The following is a 22,647-nucleotide window of genomic DNA, read 5'->3' as shown; positions in this document are numbered from 1 at the left end:
CCTGTGTGGTGATGGCGGTCAGTAGTGTATAGTAACCACAGATGTCTCTGTGTGGTGATGGCGGTCAGTAGTGTATAGTAACCACAGATGTCTCTGTGTGGTGATGGCGGTCAGTAGTGTTTAGTAACCACAAATATCCCTGTGTGGTGATGGAAGTCAGTAGTGTATAGTAACCACAGATGTCCCTAGTGGTGATGGCGGTCAGTAATGTATAGTAACCACAGATGTCCCTGTGTGGTGATGGTGGTCAGTAGTGTATAGTAACTACAGATGCCCCTATGTGGTGATGGTGGTAAGTAGTGTATAGTAACCAGATGCCCCTGTGTGGTGAGGGAGGTCAGCAGTGTATAGTAACCACAGATGCCCCTGTGTGGTGATGGTGGTCAGTAGTGTATAGTAACCAGATGCCCCTGTGTGGTGATGGCGGTTAGTAGTGTATAGCAACTACAGATGTCCCTGTGTGGTGATGGTGGTAAGTAGTGTATAGTAATCAGATGCCCCTGTGTGGTGAGGAAGGTCAGCGGTGTATAGTAACCACAGATGCCCCTGTGTGGTGATGGTGGTCAGTAGTGTATAGTAACCACAGATGTCCCTGTGTGGAGGTGGTTAGTAGTTTATAGTAACCACAGATGCCCCTGTGTGGTGAGGGTGGTCAGTAGTGTATAGTAACCACAGATGTCCCTGTGTGGTGAGGGAGGTCAGCAGTGTATAGTAACCACAGATGTCCCTGTGTGGTGATGGCGGTCAGTAGTGTATAGTAACTACAGATGCCCCTGTGTGGTGATGGTGGTAAGTAGTGTATAGTAACTACAGATGCCCCTGTGTGGTGATGGTGGTAAGTAGTGTATAGTAACTACAGATGCCCCTGTGTGGTGATGGTGGTAAGTAGTGTATAGTAACCAGATGCCCCTGTGTGGTGAGGGAGGTCAGCAGTGTATAGTAACCACAGATGCCCCTGTGTGGTGATGGTGGTCAGTAGTGTATAGTAACCACAGATGTCCCTGTGTGGTGGTGGTTAGTAGTTTATAGTAACTACAGATGTCCCTGTGTGGTGATGGTGAATAGTAGTGTACAGTAACCACAGATGTCCCTGTGTGGTGGTGGTGGTTAGTAGTTTATAGTATCTACAGATGTCCCTGTGTGGTGATGGTGGTTAGTAGTGTATAGTAACCAGATGCCCCTGTGTGGTGATGGAGGTCAGTAGTGTATAGTAACTACAGATGTCCCTGTGTGGTGATGGCGGTCAGTAGTGTATAGTAACCACAGATGTCCCTGTGTGGTGATGGCGGTCAGTAGTGTATAGTAACCACAGATGTTGGCCTTTAAGAAATTTAAGCAGACGCAGAAGAATGAGGACAAAGAGGTGTATCTTGTTAGACAGAAGGAGGCTAAGAAGGTAATCAGATGTGCAAAAGCACAGGCTGAAGAGAAAATGGCCCAGTCAGTGGGTAAAGGGGGGAAAACTTTTTTTTAGGTATATAAGTGAAAGGAGAAAAACAAAAAGTGGAATAATTAGACTGAAGACAGAGAGTGAAAGTTTTCTTGAGGGGGACAATGTAATAGCAGATAATATTAATAATTATTTCTGCTCAGTATTCACTGCTGAAAGAGAGGGGAAGGGGCCACAGTTAAGTTGCAAGTATAGTCAGAAAACTGAGGGGAGAGACAAGTACATTTACAGAGGAGAAAGTCCTCACAGAACTCTCAAAACTGAAAGTGAATAAATCAATGGGGCCAGATGGGATACATCCAAGGATACTAAAAGATCTTAAAGGGGAGCTGGTAAAACCAATAACAGAATTATTCAACCAGTCACTAGCTACTGGAGTAATCCCAGAGGACTGGAAAACAGCGAATGTAGTCCCACTGCACAAAAGTGGAAGCAAGGAAGAGGTAAGCAACTATCGACCAGTGAGCCTTACATCAGTAGTAGGGAAATTGATGGAAACACTCTTAAAACAAAGAGTTGTAGAATATCTCAAAACCAGCAATTTACAGGATCCAAAACAGCATGGGTTTACTGGGGGAAGATCATGTCAAACAAATCTTATTGACTTTTTTGACTGGGTGACTAAAGTAATAGATCAAGGTGGGGCTGTAGATGTAGCTTATCTAGACTTTAGTAAAGCTTTTGACACTGTCCCACATCGCAGACTGTTAAATAAACTTGAAAGCTTGGGATTGGATTCTAAGATAGTTGAATGGATAAGATCGTGGTTGCAGGACAGAAAACAGAGAGTTGTAGTAAACTGAGTACAGTCAAAGGAGGGAAAGGTTACAAGTGGAGTACCCCAGGGATCTGTACTTGGACCGGTGCTTTTTAATATCTTTATTGGTGATATTGCAAATGGAATTGAGGGTAAAATGTGCCTTTTTGCAGATGACACAAAGGTATGCAACAGGGTAGACACACCAGGAGGGGTAAAACAAATGATTGAGGATCTAGGCAGATTAGAGAAATGGTCAAGAGAATGGCACCTACAGTTTAATGCCAAAAAATGCAAAATCATGCACTTGGGTCTCAGAAATCCAAAGACTCAATATAGTATAAATGGCACTATAATGGAAACTACTGAGGAAGAGAGGGATCTAGGTGTCACTATTTCAGGGGACTTAAAAGCAGGTAGGCAATGTAACAAAGCAATGAAGAAGGCAAGTCAGATGCTTGGTTGCATAGGGAGAGGTATCAGCAGTAGAAAGAAAGAAGTAATAATGCCACTGTATAGGTCATTGGTACGACATCACCTAGAGTATTGTGTTCAGTTCTGGAGGCCATATCTCCAGAAGGATATAAATACATTAGAGACTGTACAAAGAAGAGCAACTAAAATGGTGCATGGCCTACATCACAAAACGTACCAGGAAAGACTAAAAGATCTTAATATGTATACTTTAGAGCAGAGAAGGGAAAGGGGGACATGATAGAAACTTTCAAATATATCAAGGGCTTTAACAAGGTACAGGTGGGAGACATTCTTCACAGGAAGAGGAGCAACAGAACACGAGGACATGCACTGAAACTAGAGGGAGGAAGATTCAGGGGAAATGCGAGGAAGAATTTTTTCACAGAAAGAGTAGTAGATAAGTGGAATAGCCTCCCAACAGAGGTGGTAGACGCAAATACAGTAGTACAATTTAAACATGCTTGGGATAAGCATATTGATATCCTTACAAAAAAAATAAGGATCAAATATGGTTTGAGGTAACATGTTTAAAAAAAGGGGCAGACTAGATGGGCCAAGTGGTTCTTATTTGCCGTCAAATTCTATGTTTCTATGTCCCTGTGTGGTGATGGCGGTCAGTAGTATATAGTAACCACAGATGTCCCGGTGTGGTGATGGTGGTCAGTAGTGTATAGTAACCACAGATGTCTCTGTGTGGTGATGGTGGTCAGTAGTGTATAGTAACCACAGATGTCCCTGTGTGGTGATGGTGGTCAGTAGTGTATAGTAACCACAGATGTCTCTGTGTGGTGATGGTTGCTGATATTACTGCACAGTAAGAACAATCTCATACATCCAATATTCAGAGTGCAACTTCCTGAGCCCTGTACTGCCTGGAAGAGTCCATCTCTCTTCTTTAATGCTGTTTACATTAAATGTTGTGTAATCACGTTAGATCACTTCAAGAAGTAGTAACAGCAATATTGGCACAGTTGGCGTGGCCTGGCGGACATTAGGGAAGCACACATCATCCCAGGGCTCCCGTCCCTTCTGCCCCAAATCACCCCTAAAACACCAAATACTACCCCAGTGCCGGGACCGGAGACACTCCAGAGAACCCGAGCACACATCCAGACGAAGGAGGAGGAACCCGCGGAATCGGGAGAGGCTCTAGGCCCCTCCGCAGATTGCGGCCTACTCCGTTCCCACAAGCCGGGACCTCAATTAGTGAGGCCGGCCGGACTCGGCGGAGATCACACCCGCTACTACCGAGCGGCGCTGCGGCATAGCAACCAGCGACGCAGCCGCTGCGACCGGACCCCATCCCAGCACAGAAGCAGCAGAGGCTTACTTGATCTGCGGGACGGCCGGTGAGTGCTGCGCCCGCCATCTTGGATCCCCAGCCAGGGCACATAGCAAGGCTGCCGGCTGGATCCTGTGCAGACTGACGCCGGACAAATCGCTCCCCCTCTCTCCCCCCATCCAGAGAGTTCACACAGCAGGCTCTGGGTCTGACCTAACGGGCAGCCCAGCTTCACAAAATAAAGGCTTGAACTTGAAGTGGGTGGCCTGGGAGCAGCGCTGCTGCGCTAGTGTGCACAGACCCCCCTTTCCCCCTGATAGATATTAAGCAGGGATAAAGCCACACCGCAAAATCCCCCTCTCCTCACTCCCCCTCTGCTATATAATTACTGCACTTATGGTTACCAATTGTACACCTAACAAACCTTGACGCAGACAATCCCAATCCTACTGTGAATGCACATTGCATAAAAGAACCTCCATCTGCTATACAAGACTGCCCTCTAGTGTGTCCCAGGCACAATTACAACTACTGATACAGAAATTTAACTGATCAGAATTATCTGAAGCAGTTTCGCATAACCCCATATACCTCAAAGGAGTGCACGAAGGGCCACGAATACTATATTGTGGGCCCTAGATGAACGCTCCAGACGGAGCAGAAGGAAACCGATCCTAACTATACTACCTTCCAATTAACGATGTGCTACTAACGCCAGGCCTTTGGGGGTCACCGCCTGATGTGACAATCCGCTTCAACCAACAGCGCAGTCCGAGACACAACTATCGGACCTAAACTTCTTTCTATACTATCTACTGTGCAAACTATGGTCAAAGGCAAGAAAGTTTCTAAAAAGAGTACCGCTCCTCTTCTCAAAGAAAGCATGTCTCAAACAAACATGAGACCATTCCTACAACCCACCACGTCCCGACTCACAGAAGAATCACCAGAGCATAACCCCTCCCCACCTATCCTGCCTTCACCTTCTACCCCCCCATCTACAACCCAGATTTCCATGCTCACATCGGAATTATCAGACCTGAAGGAGGTCCTCTCCTACATTAAATCCCTCCCTACTAAGCGAGATATGCAAGATACCATCCGACAGGAAATAGCCCTTGTCCGACAAGACATTGCCCAGCTTAATCACCGCACGAATACCCTAGAGACTCGCCAAGACGAGACGGAGACTTTCTGTAACTCTCTGTCAGAAATACTCACTGCCCAGACGGCAGAAATCCGCTCACTTCAAACACGCCTGACGGATCTCGACAACAGGGGGAGGAGAAACAACCTCCGAGTAAGAGGCCTACCCGAAGACATCACCCAAGACGCATTGACAGATGCTCTAACTAAGATTTTCAATGAAGTACTGGGTAATGACCCTTCAGACACCATAACCTTCGACAGAGCCCACCGCGCTCTTAAACCAAGAGGTGCGCCCTCAGACCGCCCACGCGATGTGATCTGCCGTCTTCATTACTATGCACAGAAGGAAAATATTGTCCGCAAAGTTCGCCAATTAGAGGGAGTGGACTTTAATGGCTCGAATATCCAGATTTATCAAGACCTATCCTGGCACACTCTCCAACAAAGGAAGATGCTCCAACCTCTGACTTCAGAACTCCGCAAACGCCAGCTGAAGTATAAATGGGGCTTCCCCTTTAACCTACAAGTCTCCTTCGCTGGGAAAACTCACTTCCTAAACTCTTTTTCGGACCTCTCCTCATTCTGCACCAACCTGGGCCTTCCCCCTCTCGATATCCCTAACTGGGAATTCGCACACCCTGAACCACCTCCTACCCGACGACCTAGACACGACCAACCATGGCAAGACGTTCGTCACTCAAGAAAGAAGCCTAACTCCGACTTTGCATCCCACGCCGCTGACCCTCCGTGAACAATCAAAACCCTTCAACTGATGATTGCCTGTCAGACCCTGGTCTGACCACCCGGAAGGATTGGTGAATATGCTAATCCATTGAAACACTGTGTTTAAACTTAATATAATACTTCCCATGTCTCTCCCACACCCTCTTCCTCCCCATACCGACAGTTGATTACTATGCTCTTTATTGGTGCCTTTTTTGAAATGTTTTTCTTGTTCTTCTCGTAATTTTTCTTACCTCTAACACATGTCTCGGCTGCACCCTCTCTATTATTATTGTGCATTTTTGAAATGTTTATTATACACTGCTCATAGGCGGTGACTCCCTTACCCCCAACCCGCCTTAGGCCATTATGCCATTTGGGTTGCTGGCGCATTTAGACGCTAGTGATCCCAATGCGGGAATTTCAATACAGTTATTGTTGTTACTTGTTCTCACACATTTTTTCTGTGTCCCCATGTCTCTTTTCTTATCCTCTTATTTCCTGACCTTTCCCAAAAACTCGACCTATAATCCACCCATAAAGAAACATGTCTACACCTGGTAAATTAAAAATTCTATCAATTAATGCGAAAGGCCTCAATATCCCAGAAAAACGCTCCAACCTACTCAGAACCCTCAGAGCTGAAAAGGCAGACATAGCTATGATACAAGAAACACACTTCAAACTCTCTGCACGTAACCCATCTATCTCTAACCGCCACTTCCCCTTCGCCTACTATTGCAATACCCCAAATAGTAAAACTAAAGGAGTGGCAATTATATTCTCCAAAAATCTCCAATTATCCGATATGTCAGTACAAAAAATAGTCCCGGGTAGAATTCTCCTTGTCAAATGCAAAATCTTCACGCAACCCTACACTTTTGTGGTGATATATGCCCCGAACCAGGACCAACACACATTTCTCCAAACCCATCTCGCCCACCTAGACTCCTTTCTTGAGGGTACGGTGATAATGGGAGGGGATTTAAATTGGACTATGGACCCAACGCTAGACACATCCACCAAATCCCACCGATTCCCTAACCGCAAATACCAAAGAGTCAGGAAAATTTTCCACGAACTGCAATTAGCAGACTCCTGGAGAATACTAAACCCCTCCGGCAGAGATTACTCATTCTACTCACACCCCCATCAATCATACTCGCGCCTAGATTACCTTTTTTTAAGCCATAAACATCTCCCTTTGCTTCTTGATACATCCATTGGATCTATCACATGGTCAGACCATGCCCCAATCTCGATGACTATAGCGACATCCCAACACTCCCCAGGCCAATGGACATGGCGACTAAACGAATCTCTACTGCAAGATACATATTGTAAAGCTGAGGTAGACAAAGCTATATCAGACTACTTCAGCATCAATGACACAGAAGACACATCCGCAATAACTTTGTGGGAAGCACACAAATGTGTCATAAGGGGCAAACTCATACAGCTTGGCACCCTTATAAAAAAACAAAAATCAGAGCAAATACGCACACTACTGCACAAGATTCACACTTTAGAGAATTTACACAAATCTAACGCCTCACCTCAGACACTGGTTGATCTGACAGAAACCCGAGCCACCCTAAACAAACTGCTCTCTGAACGCACTAAATTGGACATACGCAAATGCAAGCGAAAATTTTACCAATGGGGAAATAAACCAGGCCGTCTACTCGCCCAGGCTATTAAAGCACAGAGAGCGGCCTCTTTCATCAGTGAGATGAAAAACGACACAAACTCACTCTGCTTTAAAACCCCGGAAATTGCGGCATGCTTTCAGCGTTATTACTCAGCATTATATAACCTTAAAGCATCCCCAAGTACAACTGATCTACTGCATGACACCTTACAAGCAAAGGAATACCTATCATCAGTAGCATTCCCTACTCTCCCCAACTCCGACAGGGAACTTATAGATCAACCATTCACAATGCAAGAACTAGACTCGGCAATATCCTCTTTGCCATCTGGGAAAAGTCCAGGCCCAGACGGCTTTACTGCACCATACTATAAGACATTCAAAAATCTCCTGACCCCTAGACTCCTTCAAGCCTTCAACAACATCTCCGCAAACTCTCACTTTACTAGACAGTCACTAGAAGCACACATTACAGTCATCCCCAAATCAGGAAAAGACCCCTCCATGTGCTCCAGTTACAGACCGATATCTCTATTAAACATCGACATAAAGCTCTTTGCAAAACTGATGGCAAACAGATTAAACAGAGTCCTCCCAGCACTAATTCACAATGACCAGGTGGGATTCGTCCCAGGTCGAGAGGCGAAGGACAATACCACCAAAGTCCTGAGCCTGATCCATCTTGCCTCCCAGCATAAAATCCCGGCCATCCTGATCTCCACAGATGCTGAAAAAGCATTCGATAGAGTCAGCTGGAGCTTTATGCGGGCTGTGCTGGAGCACATTGGTCTGAGTCCTCTGACACTCCACAGAATCCTCGCCCTATATCATATGCCAACAGCTAGAGTAAGAACAAATGGTTACCTGTCTGAACCCTTCCCAATAAGTAATGGAACGAGGCAAGGCTGTCCCCTCTCGCCACTAATTTTTGTCCTCTGCATGGAAGCTCTAGCTAGAGCAATCAGAAATAACAATCATATCACGGGACTACTAGTGGGAGAAAGGGAACACAAACTAGCATTGTTTGCTGACGACCTGTTAGCAATCCTGACACACCCAGAGGCCTCACTACCCCACTTCTTACAGGAACTAGATCGTTTTAGCACCCTTTCAAACTTCAAAGTAAATATGTCCAAATCCAGTATCCTCAATATATCTGTACCTCCTACATCAGCCCCCTATTTGCACAAATCCTTCCCCTTTATATGGCAACCGTCTCACATTACATACCTAGGAATTAAACTATCTAGCGACCTAACCCGTCTATATGCTTTAAACTACTTGCCCCTCCTTAAATCACTTAGAGCAGATTACAGCAGATGGCACAACAAACAACTTTCCTGGTTGGGGAGAATAAACGTCATCAAAATGAACTCCCTACCTAAATTGCTTTATATCCTTCAAGCCCTACCAATCTCCGTCCCAGAAGTTTGGTTCAGAACCATACAGAAACTCACCCAGCAATTTATCTGGCTCCGTAAAAGGCCTAGGATTAAAAGAGATATTCTCACTAGATCCGTCTCTCGAGGAGGATTTCAACTCCCAGATATTAAAAACTATTATTACGCCGTACACTTAAACAGAATATTGGACTGGACGAGGAGCCGAAACAATAAACAGTGGGTTGAACTCGAGGGTGTATGCTCACAACAATTCCCAGAAATATTCCCTTGGCTTCCCACACTCCTCAAGCCCCCTCCCTCCCATCCCACTATCCCCCCAACCCTGGCCTCATGGAAACTTCTGCGTCAAAGACACTACATATCCTCCAAATTTGGTCCACTGACATCCTTTTTATACAACCCAGACTTCCGACCCGGAACAAATATCCCTGACTTCACCCGGTGGGCCTTGGAGGGGATCTTCAGGGTAGGTCAGCTAGTTACGTCCGTAGGAGTACGATCATTCTCCGATATCCAAACTAAATGGGGGATCCCCCATAGAGACTTTTGGAAATATCTCCAGGCAAGACACTTCCTACAAACGAACTCTAGACTCCCACTAGCCTCCCGCGAGATGACGCCATTTGAAAGATTGTGTGTAGCCACACACGACCCCACTCATACAATCTCAATAATATACAAAATCCTTCAAAACTCAAATTCAGAAATAACATCGTCTTTCACCAAGGCATGGGAGAGAGACTTAGGTCTGACCATCTCGGATAAAGAATGGGAATCCATCTTTATGAAAGCACACGCCAGTTCCATCTGCATCCAAACCAGGGAAACCCAGTACAAACTAATCATGAGATGGTACAGACATCCTTCTATATTACATATTATGAACCCCAATATCCCAGCAAACTGCTGGAGGTGCAAAAATGCCACCGGGACACTACTACATGTCTGGTGGGAATGCCCACTCATCACACCATTCTGGTTAGAAGTTATTAAGATCTCAAAAGACATACTCCATACCCTCCTCCCCTCTACCCCCGCCTTCTGGCTACTTAATCTCTCCATTACCCCGATCTCTCTATACAAATCATCATTGTGCAGACACTTAAGTAACGCCGCACGAGCCGTAATTCCCGCACTGTGGAAATCCACAACCCCCCCTACACGGAAATCCTGGTTCACTAAAATTGATTACTACATGACTATGGAGGACACGATGCTATCTTCTGTTGATAAACAATCAGCTTTCATGACTACATGGCTTCCCTGGCTGGAATACAAGGAAAGTCGAGAATACAAAAACCTTACCTCTTAAACAGAATAACTAACTATTTTGCCAGATTAATTTAGCGTTAATCCGCTTCTACTAGCTCACCTTACCTTGGGAAAGGTAAACCCCACCCCCTACCTACACCCTCACCTTTCTTCCTCTTTACTCTTTCTGTCTCCCCCCACATCTTTATATGTTTGTAATATTGAAATATTTATAACATAACATTTTCGGCTCCCAAGCTCTCCTGTTCTGTACACAGTTTTTCTTTGCATATTTTCGGGACTCTAGTTACAGGAACACCCGACTATTTAGAACTACAGAATTGTTCTTCTCGCTGCGCCGAGAAATATTGACTGCCTGAATATTCATTTTATATGGAGCTGCTCAATTCACTACTTCTGTATTAATATGTAATTTCAATAATAAAAAAAGAATATACAAAAAAAAATATTGGCACAGTTAAGGTGTGTACACGCGGTAGATATGCCGTGCTATGCGAGTCCCAATGTGATCAGAACGTATCGGGACTCGCATAGCACGGCATGCATGCAGAAGCACAATTTTGACTATATAGTGCAGATCTGCATTATATAGTATTGGCTGCCCTCTCTATTTGACTGCGGATTTTCATCACAAGGGAGCGCGCATCGGCAGCGCATCGGGCTCGCAAGCCCTAAAAAAGCACACAATCAGCATGCGATATGGCTTCCGATGTTCACTATATCAGCAACATCTGAAGCCATATTGCACCGTGTGTACACACTATTACTCCCAAACCAAAAATTGTTTTGATGATTGATTTGATGTAAAATTGACAGCAGGGAAGAGGCACTGTGCCTCCTGTAACGTAACATTCCCAAAACATTCTGTCTAAGGCAGGCATGTCCAAACTGTGGCCCTCCAGCTGTTGTGAAACTACAGATCCCAGCATTCCATAGTAGCAAAATTTTGGCAATGAGTGATGGAACATTAGCATTAATTTAGGATTCAGGGTTCTATTTACTAAGCCTTGGGAGGAGATCAAGTTGACTGAGATAAAGTAACAGCCAATCAGCTCCTAACTGCCATGTTATAGACAGTATTTGAAAATGTACAGTTAGGAGCTGATTGGCTGGTACTGTATCTATGCGCACTTCTTATCCATACAAGACTTTATAAATAGTCCCCTTAATCTTTGAGGACAAATCTATCTTTTTTAAGTTGCGAGGAGGATCCCGGTACATCTAATTGCTACTCATCCTTCACCTTATTTTGTTTATAACAGGGTTCTAGGCAGCTTACACCTAACTGCATCACCCCCAGATATTTTCTGTGGGCACCTTTTTAGCTCTCTAATTGATTGATAACCTGCTTACCAACCCCTGTTAATGTTAGGGAACTCCAGCACATTTGTGTAAGAACCCTAAAGCCAATGAGAGGGGTTTCTGCCTATAACAGCTGCCTGTTGTTCCATTAGAGTTAGATGCTAACATTGGTACTTAGGATGCTGCCAAGCCTTAAACCTCTAACAGCAGAGTATTACTTGGCTGGAGATTGCAGGATTATTGGTTGAAGTAATATACTGTACAAATTTGAGACACGGCAGGTCAGGGTCAGGATCTCAATGGATGCAGTGGAATACAGTGAGTTTGTAAGACACACTGTGCAGTTGGTAATACTTGGAGACTGAACACTGGGTAAATGCACTGTAAGAGAACACAAATCTTTACAAAACGGGAACAAGTCAAGTGTTCAGGCCAAGAGATGACTTCTGATAGGCAGATTACTCACCAAATGGGCAGAGTATCCACAGGATAAGCACTAGGTACAGGAACCCAGGACATGAACCAGCAGCTTACTCTAGTGCCTAAACTATAACCGGCAGGGCTTAGCAGGACTGACTACCATATAAGAGATATATGCACCAGTCAGAGAAGCCAGAGGACCCTGCACGTAACACATTACTCCCAGCTGCCATAGAGGTCAGTGAGGTTGTTGGGTAGCAGGGTAATGTGACATGCAGGGATTTGTCTGGGCCCTCCAACAAGCCTGAGCCCATGTATTTAGTACCCTCCCCCCTCATCTCTGCACCAGGGATTACAGCTATCATCTGAGTACAACATGTACAATAAGCAGGAAACACAGCAGCGCACATTAATGTAATCTTCTTTCTTTACAGCATAAGGAACCACTGAGGAGCATCACGCAGGAAGCTAATGAGTCGTCCTGTTCTGGCTACTAGTATTAATGTCACCTGTGATTATTTCCTGCTTGCTGTACACTGTGATGCGATTGCTGTGCGATATATTACTGAGATATATAGGTAATTGGTGATAATTCTGCTTGAGGGATGCAGTTAGAATCCCGACCGCCGAAATCCCGACCCTTTCTCCCTCTATAGGTGTCCACAACGGGTGCCGGACGGGGTCCCGACAGTCAGGATCCCAACAGGCATTTACCCGACGTCGGGATCCCAACTGTCAAAACACCGACAGCCGGGTTCCCGACAGCCACCTGCTATTTTCCCTCGTGGGGATCCACGACCGCCATAGAGGGAGAATAGAATAGGTGGCGAGCGCAGCGAGCCCGCAAGGGGGGGCGATCCATGTCCCCCCCTTGTCGGGATTTCGGCGGTCGGGATTCCGGCGTCGGGATTTTAAACGCCGGGATTCCGACCGCCGATTTTGGTACTAATCCCCTGCTGGATTAGGAAACCTACATACTCTCTACAGATAATGGCATCTTTCACACTGCACATGCTCAGATAGTGAATGTGTACAAATGTGCAATTAGATTGCGGAATTAGGGTGCAGGGAGTCTAACAGTAACTGATCAGATCAGTGTCATGTGTATTAGGGGTGATTTGTATATTCGTTACTGCTTTTGTATTTACTTGAGACATTTTATCTCTTCCATTTGTGTGATGTATTTATCTGAGGGGCTGTGTAAGGTCTCATGGTGATAGGATGATACATATCTCCTAGTGCCTCAGTCCTACACTGTGCGACACGTATGTGACATTACACGTGTGCTAACATTGTAAGACAAGATACAATACAGATACATGAACTGAAAGCACAATAATGATAGAGTTATAGTACTTAACATTATATTTCTAATATCATATTAGACTTGCTAGCCAGTATTAAGTATTGCTTAAACTTTATTGTGCCTCTCTCTGCAGACTGCTGAAACAGTTAAATATAAATGTATATCTCTCTAATTCTAGTTTCCATTAGAAAAACTAGACATTACTGAAAATGGGCCCCTTCAATGTAAACCAAGATAGTACAGGAATGTATGAGACCTCATATGTTTATACAAAAGACGTATGTTCTACTTAGACTTACTGCAAGAGTCAGCATAATATAGAAGCAACTCCCAGTCTATAGAACTTCACTCCTTTAATGGATATAAGAGATACCATTTATCTGACTATTCTTACGTTTCTCATGTCGAACCAAAGATTTAATGTTAACCCCACTTTAGGGGTGTGTTGTATATGAATATGTTTTTGTAATAAGCACTCCTTTTATGGGAGTAAAGGAATGGTGTCTTTATGGTATAAAAGGCAACGAGCTGATATTAAAACACATCTGCTTCACCATCATCTGTCTGACGGTCAGCGTAACTGTGTGGTGTGATGTCTAAAGTACTTCAACTATCCTGGGGCTCAAAATACAAGCCATCATTTGGGGGCTCGTCCGGGATGGAAATTTGAAGGAATAGAACTGTGTATTGTTCTCTGCTGAAGCTACGTTACATATCTGAGTGAGTACAATCTGTTTTTAATTATAAGACTGCTTTGCTCACTCAGATCTGTTAGTTACCTATGTAGTAAGCAGAATATAAATGTACATTTCAGTTCTTCCTTGTAGACTTCATTTTTATAGAACCAGAGGTACTTCGATATCACACAACATTAAGTATAGCTGTAATATGTTTGTACTGTGATTGTACTGTGTTTGTATTGTCATTGTTTACTGTATTGTCAGTGTCTACTGTGTGTCAGTATCTGTATGTTTTATGTTGGATGACTGGACGCCATCTTCACGAGGCGTGACTGATGATCAATAAACACTGAGTATTACTTCTGGTTAACGCTCAGTTGAAAAGATCTAAAGTGTATTTGTTTGTTTGTCTGTATGTGTGGTAAACACAATATAAGTCATGAGGTGTAACAGTGTTCACAAGACTGTTAAGACTTTTTTTTTTGATAGAAGCTGTAATAGGCAGGACCTGGCTTTCATCAAAGACTGACCCTGGCAGTCAGTTTGAACCAATTAGGATACAGCCCTTATGAAACTAAGTGTGTTTTACGTACATGATAAGTGTCTTGGGTCTATGTAATCATGTCTCATAATGCATCACATGGAACATGTTCAGAGTGTAAATGCAGCATAGTTCTAGAATTTATTTTACTGGGCCTGCAATATAGAGAACCAGAAGTGCTTGCAGTAAAACCACAAGCACATTTTAAAGTAACAAATGAAGAAATTGATATTGACGGTGTAGAGTTTACTTTAAGAGTGGGGTGTCATATTGCAAGAGGCTCTGCAACAGTTAAATGGAGAACATTACCCAAGCTGCCTTGAATAAGTACCAATAGAGAAGTAAATATTTCCAATAATTTGTCAAAACAGTTACTCTGGGGTGACACACACACGAGATAACATTTTGCAGAAAAGTGACCACACAAACCCATACTTCAACAATTGTTATAAGCAATGGAGGAAGTGCTTAAATAGAAATAGACAACATCAGCACTTTGCATTAAGGACACAACACGCTCTAGTTCATATTTAAACTGCTCAGAACAAGGTGCCTGTCCATGTTATGAAAGTGGTGTTTTATTATTGTCCTGATAAGTGGTTATGATATTTTGACTTAGATTGAATACAGGGAACTGAAAGCCGCATCTATATTAAACTTCAGCCAATAGGGCACAGTATACCTTTCTGCACAACGTTATACACTACTTTCCGCAAGTGGATAAGGCCACGCCCAGAGGGATTAATTACCCCAATGGGAGGAAAAAGTGGAAGGTTCATGGAGCGCTCCCCCTAGAGGTTGTGGCAGAAAGGGAAGGTAACAAATCGATCGGTTCGATTTTAAGAAGGGCTAATTTTTCCTACAAATGGAACTTTAAATCCTGTCGCATGGAAGCAATTTCAAGTGACGAACGCTCATTGACTACAGAAAAAAGGTTATATAGATACAGTTAATATATGGCTTACAGTATCACAGGAATTAGAAGATGAAAAAAAGCAGAAACAGGAGTTATCATTTGAAAGTCCACCACTATACCACTTACCAAGACCTAATGCACCACCACAAGTAGATAATCAGGTAGATAATGCACCATTTGTACACCAACCCCCACAGGTAATTGAACAACCCCAGGCAGCTGGGGAACAGGGCATAACAGAAGTCGACTTGCTCACAGCAGGGGGCACCACATCCACAATTACAACATCAGGTAGCAGTACTACTAGTATAGCCAGGTCAGGCATGGGGATTGGGGAATTGTACCCAACCTCAGATCTGCAATCCCTTAAAATTGGAAATTATTATCCACAAAGGAAGTGTCCAATATGTATGTTTTGTATATCAGAAGGAGGCACAAAATGTCCAAATTGTGGGAATTGGGTAGGGTCAGAGGTTTTTACCATGTGACCCAGAAGTAAGATCTGTAATAAGGCTAAAAGATTATAACTAAAGTCCACCCAAAGATGGGTTATCTGAGGCTAGGACACGCAAGCAATTAAGAATAAAAATAAGTATCGTAAACAAAGACAGAGAGTATAAAAATCCAGATAAAAATAATGGCAACCAAAGTAACTATAAGAAGAAATTAAAGTTTTGTTTTTTTATTTAAAAATCCTAGGAATAAATAAATATGTGCCCAGATCAAATAACTGATCTGAGAAAAAAAAAAAAAAAACTTTATGTTTGAAAGTCTGTAAGTTGGTAATTTTGGAAAATATCCTGGCCAGGAGAATAAATAAATATTTTAAATTTTCCCTATATTACCAATGAGCAGAATCAAATGTTCAGTTTTGTGTTCAAAGTAATGAACTAAAATCATCAAGTTTGTGACATTACATGTGTGTAATGTTTAGTGTACATTTCAAATTCATATGTATGCAATTATGATCTTTGCATTTGGTGAATTTTAATACTAAAGTATATTTGAACATTCAGTATTTAACATTTAAGCACGTTAAGGATTTAACTGACTGCATGACAGCCAAAGGTCACGAAAGGTTACGTAGCTGCAGTATGTAACAGTGAATGTCTTTTTATGTTCAATGCATGTGACGTCGACTACAGCTGCTATTGCAGTACGCTAGCTAAAAGAATCATTCTATAGGATTGAATGCGCTAACTTTAAAATTGTTGTTTTTATTTTTATTTTAGAAATCTGAATAGTATTTAAGTTGTATGTTTTATTTGTTTTTTTAAAAACAATTATGTGACAGTAACATTTGTTTTTTGTCTCCTTAGTAGAAAGTTAAAGATACGAGCTGACTGCTATTTTCTGTTCTTTCTTTTATAGAATCATAGCAAACTTTTCAGTACAATTAAGTGTATTTTTTTGCATATCAGATATTTCTTATTTTTCATTGGGTATTACTACTTGAATTTTTCCTTAAAGTAAGAAAATATGTGGATATATGCACACATACTCAAACACATATGTGTGCATTTAATAAGAACTTAGTATTTGAAGGGAATGTTATATTTCTTTATTATGACATTATTTGGAAATGTAGTTTTTCGTTAAAAATGTAGTGCTAAGATAAACACAGTTCCTATTGGTCATATGTGACTGTTATCTTTCATAGCCTAATATGAACAATGATACTTTACTGGAACATTGTTGCAAGCCACAGAGTGGCTCATTCCTGTTTTGGATATTTCATTAGAAATTTTATGTTCTGTGTTTAGTTTGTATGGTCTCTCCGGATTAGTTTTCTAGGTTTTGCATTAATTTTGGGGGTTTTACCTTATTCAATCGTTCTTGTATCTGTGAGCACAGTTGCTCCTATGGATCTATAGCTTAAGTGTTCTGTTAGGCTGCACAAGTGTAGCTTGTGTGCTCATTAGTGGATTTTATAGTCTGTTTTGTGTCATTTGTGGGTATAGGCAGTTTCTCTCTTATCAACTAACAGTCTCCACTGCTACTTTGTATCAAATATAAATCCAATATATCCAAGGACTTACTACCTCAAATAGAGGCTGTATGTGTTTCTCTCCCAATCATCTATTACAGATTCTGCTGAAGTTATCCTCCCAGACTGGATCACATCCCAAGTACTGGACAAGCTGTGGTCTAAGGGGAAGATAGACACTGGCAAGCTGAACGTACAACCTGTCCAACTGCAACTAAAGTCAGGAGCAGTGGCAGTATCCGTAAAGCAAAATCCACTGAATCCTGATCAAAGAGTCGCCATCACCAAGCAACTACAAGCTTATCTACATTCCGGCATCCTTGTTCAATATAGATCCGAATGGTCGACGCCTTTGTTTTACGAATAATTCATGATCTAAGAGAGGTCAACAAGAGACTGTTAATTAATTGTCCCATTGTGCCTAATCCATACACCTTGCTGAATCAGATCCCACCATCAGGGGCCTGTTTTACGGTGACCGATTTGGCAAATGATATGCCTATCACTAAAGACTCTCAAGAACTGTTAGCTTTTACACATGATGGCAAACAATACTGCTGGACAAGATTGCCTCAAGGGGGCGCCACTAGCCCCAGTGACTACTCTGAAGCAATGTCACTGGTTCTCCAGGCTTGGAGACCCTTTTACTCAGAAGAAACTCAGCTTATCCAGTATGTCGATGACCTCTTGTTAACTACAACAACTCAAGACAAGTGCCAGCAAGAAACAGTGTCCCTACTCAGGTTCCTGAGAGAACAAGACTGCAAGGCTTTAAAAGAAAAACTACAGCTCTGTAAGCAAAAAGTTGTCTTCCTTGGACATTGTATCTCTCAAGGCATCAAACACCTGACAAAAGACAGGAAGAAGCTAATACTACAAGCTAAAATACCAAAGACTGTTAAACAAGTCAGGTCATTTATAGGCCTGGTGGGCTACTGCAGGGACTGGATACCTCTTGCATCAGTTTACATGCAAACATTATACAATGCAATCAAAACAGATGGTCCACATCCAACAGATGAAGAAATGGCTCAAGCAGTTCAGCAATTAAAGTTGGCCATTGCCTCTTCACCTGCCCTAGGCCTACCAGACTATTCTAAACCTTTTACCGTGTATTGCCACAAGGAAAAAGGACATGCTTTGGGAGTGTAAACAACAAAGCCACGGAACAAGACAAAGACCTCTTGCTTACTATTCCAGCAGGCTTGACAATATCATTCAAGGATCACCTACATGTATTAAAGCTGTAGCAGCGGCTGCTGTATTGAAGGATAAGTGCATAGACATTGTTCTTAATCATGAACAAACCATACAAGTACCACATGCTGTAACAGAAATCCTACAACAAGCAAGAACCAAACATCTTTCAGCAGCTAGACTCACCAAGTACGAAGTGTCCCTATTGAGTGCACCCAATGTGACAATCAAGAGGTGTCTCACTCTAAATCCAGCAACGCTCCTCCCAGCCCTGTTGCCAGAACAGAAGGAGTATGAACATCAAATGTTCAAAAGGAGGGAGAATGAGAAAGAATGAGGGAACAAGCACCTTCGGGCAGCACAGTATCGTCTACAACAGCCCAGAGAATGGAAGTAGATGCAGAAGGTGACGGTGAGGACAAAGATGAAAATACTTGTACTCAAAATTTTTCTCATGACTGTCTTGCTTTGATGGAACAAGAAACCCAGACATTGCCACACGTCCAAGATATGCCCATACCCAATGCTCATTACGAACTATATGTTGATGGGTCCAGGTACTATGAAAATGGCACACCCTACACTGGATATGCCGTCACTACCGACACTGAAGTAGTAACTTCTGGAGCCCTACCAGCACACTTATCAGCACAAGCAGCTGAACTTGTGGCCCTTACTAAAGCATTGGAGCACGCAGAGCATACAACAGCGACCATTTATACAGATTCCAGATACAGCTGGAGAGTGACAATGGACTATGTGTTGATCTGGAAAAAGCAGAGACTTTAAAACAGTTACAGGTAAACAGATACAACATGCTGACCTCATTAAAAAAAAACTTTTTCAAGCATTAATGAAGCCATACAAAGTTGCCATCATCAAGATTCAAGCACACACAAAGAATCAAACAAAAGAAACAAGAGGAAACACTCTTGCAGATGCAGAAGCTAAGAGAGCAGCAAAAGCCCAGCCAGTAGGAAAAAGACACAGATTCTACAGTAGAGAACAATCCTCATCATCTCCAGCCAGGAGATTGGGTATATCTCAAAAGACACGTTCGGAAATCACTTGAGCCCAGATTTGATGGTCCATTCCAGGTTCTACTGACTACACCAACATCAGTGAAGCTAGAAGGAAGGGATACACTCATCCCATTGTAATCAATTACGAGTTAAGTTTGATGATGCAGTTTGCTGAAATGTTATTGGGGCCCAAATCTGATAAAAGTCTATGGGGATGTATTATGTGTTTGGCAACCACAATAGTGGCAATAATATGGTTATGTACAGTACAGGAGGTACCAGATTATGCTAAAAACAACAGTACAGTACAAGTTACCTCTATAGTCTATCCCAAATCATATTATGTGAGAAAAAGGGAAGTAACAAACCCTGATCATGAATGTAGAAATTTACCACACATCTCAAGGTGTATTTGTGAGTATTGTGGACAGTCACCTGAGGAGACATGTATAGAATGGTGTAAGGCCCCTACTGGAGAAAACCAAAATATGTTGTTGCAATTACATAATTTGGTAGGGAATGCCCTTAACACTACAAACTGTTGGATCTACTCTCAAGGTCCTACCTCTAGAGGAGGAGAGTGGACATTTATCCCCATCACATATGAAGAATGGGCACTATTTGAAGATAACCGTGCAGATAGCGAACCATTCAAAGCATCAGTTAGCCAATACTTACGCAAAGAATCCCCTAAACTGCTAGCACACCTAATTACCCCAAATGTATCTTTTTGCATTAAATTTAAAAAAAAACATAATCAAAGGCCAAGAAGGCCTGGTAGGGAAGTATAATCCCATACACAGGGACAGAAGGGAAATAAAAGAAGCAGGGAAAAAGGCAAGAAAGCTAATCTACACACCCTGGCATGAGAGAATGGGATTTTTGGACCTATTTGGATCAAAACCATATTATAGAGTTGAATCACTTGCAATGTTATTAGATAACATTACTGAAATATATGATAACACCTTCAGATATGTAGGTAGAAAAATCCAAGAGGTAATAAAAAGAACAGTTACAACACAGATTAGTTCTGGACCATTTAACGGCACAGACAGGGGGCTATTGTATGACCTTATATACTCAGACAGGAATATTGTGTTGTACATTTATTACCAATGAGACTGACAATGCTCAAGAGACAATAGAAAAACATATACAAGAGATAGAAGAGGAAAAACGGATTTATGCCACTGAGCATAATACACCTGACACTCTAGGAGGAAATTGGGGCTGGCTATCATTCTTGAATCCATCCACATGGTTTTCGGGAATCAGTGGATGGTTTATGGGAATTCTCATGTTCAGCCTTAAAAATTATAGGATTATGCATACTGGTTTATATTGTTGTCAAGATATTGATGTGTGTTTTCTCTGTCTGTTTGAAACAGTGCCAGTCTGCAATAACTACAACCAAGTACAAACAACTCATATCTGGACGGACACAGAAAGCAGAGGATCAGTCTATTCCGATGGATGTGAGCGAACGGCCAGTTGCTCTCTGACAACGGGGAGAAGCTACCTTGTTCTCAGGGCTATAACCCACTAGAACCATCTGATGTGACTAATCCTTAGCATAGTTAGGCAGTTTGTATTGTAAGATGTCCAACCACTATGAGTTTTTTCTTACATTTATAATAATTTTTTTGTGTGTTTTGTTTACTACTGTATGTAAACAATGTAATCTCAATTGTAATGTTTAATTATTATAAAAAGGAGGGAGTAAATGATAGAGTTATAGTACTTAACATTATATTTCTAATATCATATTAGACTTGCTAGCCAGTATTAAGTATTGCTTAAACTTTATTGTGCCTCTCTCTGCAGACTGCTGAAACAGTTAAATATAAATGTATATCTCTCTAATTCTAGTTTCCATTAGAAAAACTAGACATTACTGAAAATGGGCCCCTTCAATGTAAACCAAGATAGTACAGGAATGTATGAGACCTCATATGTTTATACAAAAGACGTATGTTCTACTTAGACTTACTGCAAGAGTCAGCATAATATAGAAGCAACTCCCAGTCTATAGAACTTCACTCCTTTAATGGATATAAGAGATACCATTTATCTGACTATTCTTACGTTTCTCATGTCGAACCAAAGATTTAATGTTAACCCCACTTTAGGGGTGTGTTGTATATGAATATGTTTTTGTAATAAGCACTCCTTTTATGGGAGTAAAGGAATGGTGTCTTTATGGTATAAAAGGCAACGAGCTGATATTAAAACACATCTGCTTCACCATCATCTGTCTGACGGTCAGCGTAACTGTGTGGTGTGATGTCTAAAGTACTTCAACTATCCTGGGGCTCAAAATACAAGCCATCAATAATAACATGAAGCGTTTCTCCAGTTCTCCCTTATTACAGTATAAGTAACAATTACAATAATGATAATTTGCTATATAGTTCTACAACTTGTATAGCCAGGCTTTCTAATAACACCCATAACATAAACTCTTCTCATTTCTGTACTGATACAATGTGACAGCGGTGCCTATGGATATAACAGGAATAAAGGAGACCTGTGATTGGCTGAATACTGTGAGATGTGTCATGGAATCATCAATAAATATGTTTTAAATACATTTTCCTGCTGTTGGTGTTTATGAGACTGATTCCATCACTGATGGTGACAATAACCCTGTGACCCCTGACATACAGTGTTATCCCCCCGCTGGCTGGGTGTGACCCCTGACATACAGTGTTATCCCCCCGCTAGCTGGGTGTGACCCCTGACATACAGCGTTATCTCCCCGCTGGCTGGGTGTGACCCCTGACATACAGCGTTATCCCCCCGCTGGCTGGGTGTGACCCCTGACATACAGCGTTATCCCCCTGCTGGCTGGGTGTGACCCCTGACATACAGCGTTATCTCCCCGCTGGCTGGGTGTGACCCCTGACATACAGCATTATCCCCCGCTGGCTGGCTGTGATCCCTGGCATACAGCGTTATCTCCCCGCTGGCTGGGTGTGACCCCTGACATACAGTGTTATCTCCCTGCTGGCTGGGTGTGACCCCTGACATACAGCATTATCCCCCCGCTGGCTGGCTGTGACCCATGACATACAGCATTATCCCCCTGCTGGCTGGGTGTGACCCCTGA

General features: G+C 42.5%; 1 protein-coding gene across 1 annotated transcript in view; it reads left to right on the top strand.

Annotated features, from left to right (window-relative positions):
• LOC146036277 (class I histocompatibility antigen, Non-RT1.A alpha-1 chain-like) overlaps positions 1-22,128 on the top strand; it is a 116,130-nt gene extending 94,002 nt beyond the window's left edge. Inside the window, exon 7 of the mRNA XM_083160189.1 lies at positions 12,321-22,128. Coding sequence (XP_083016315.1) covers positions 12,321-12,325 — 5 coding nt within the window. The 3' untranslated portion in view covers positions 12,326-22,128. The remainder of the gene's footprint in view (positions 1-12,320) is intronic.
• Positions 22,129-22,647: the final 519 nt, after the last annotated feature.

The sequence above is a fragment of the Crinia signifera genome, chromosome 9, assembly GCF_055691185.1.
Source record: "Crinia signifera chromosome 9, ASM5569118v1, whole genome shotgun sequence".
Classification (NCBI taxonomy): Eukaryota; Metazoa; Chordata; class Amphibia; order Anura; family Myobatrachidae; genus Crinia; species Crinia signifera.
Note: the sequence above shows the minus strand (reverse complement) of the source record. Positions and strands in the feature narration are given on the sequence as shown.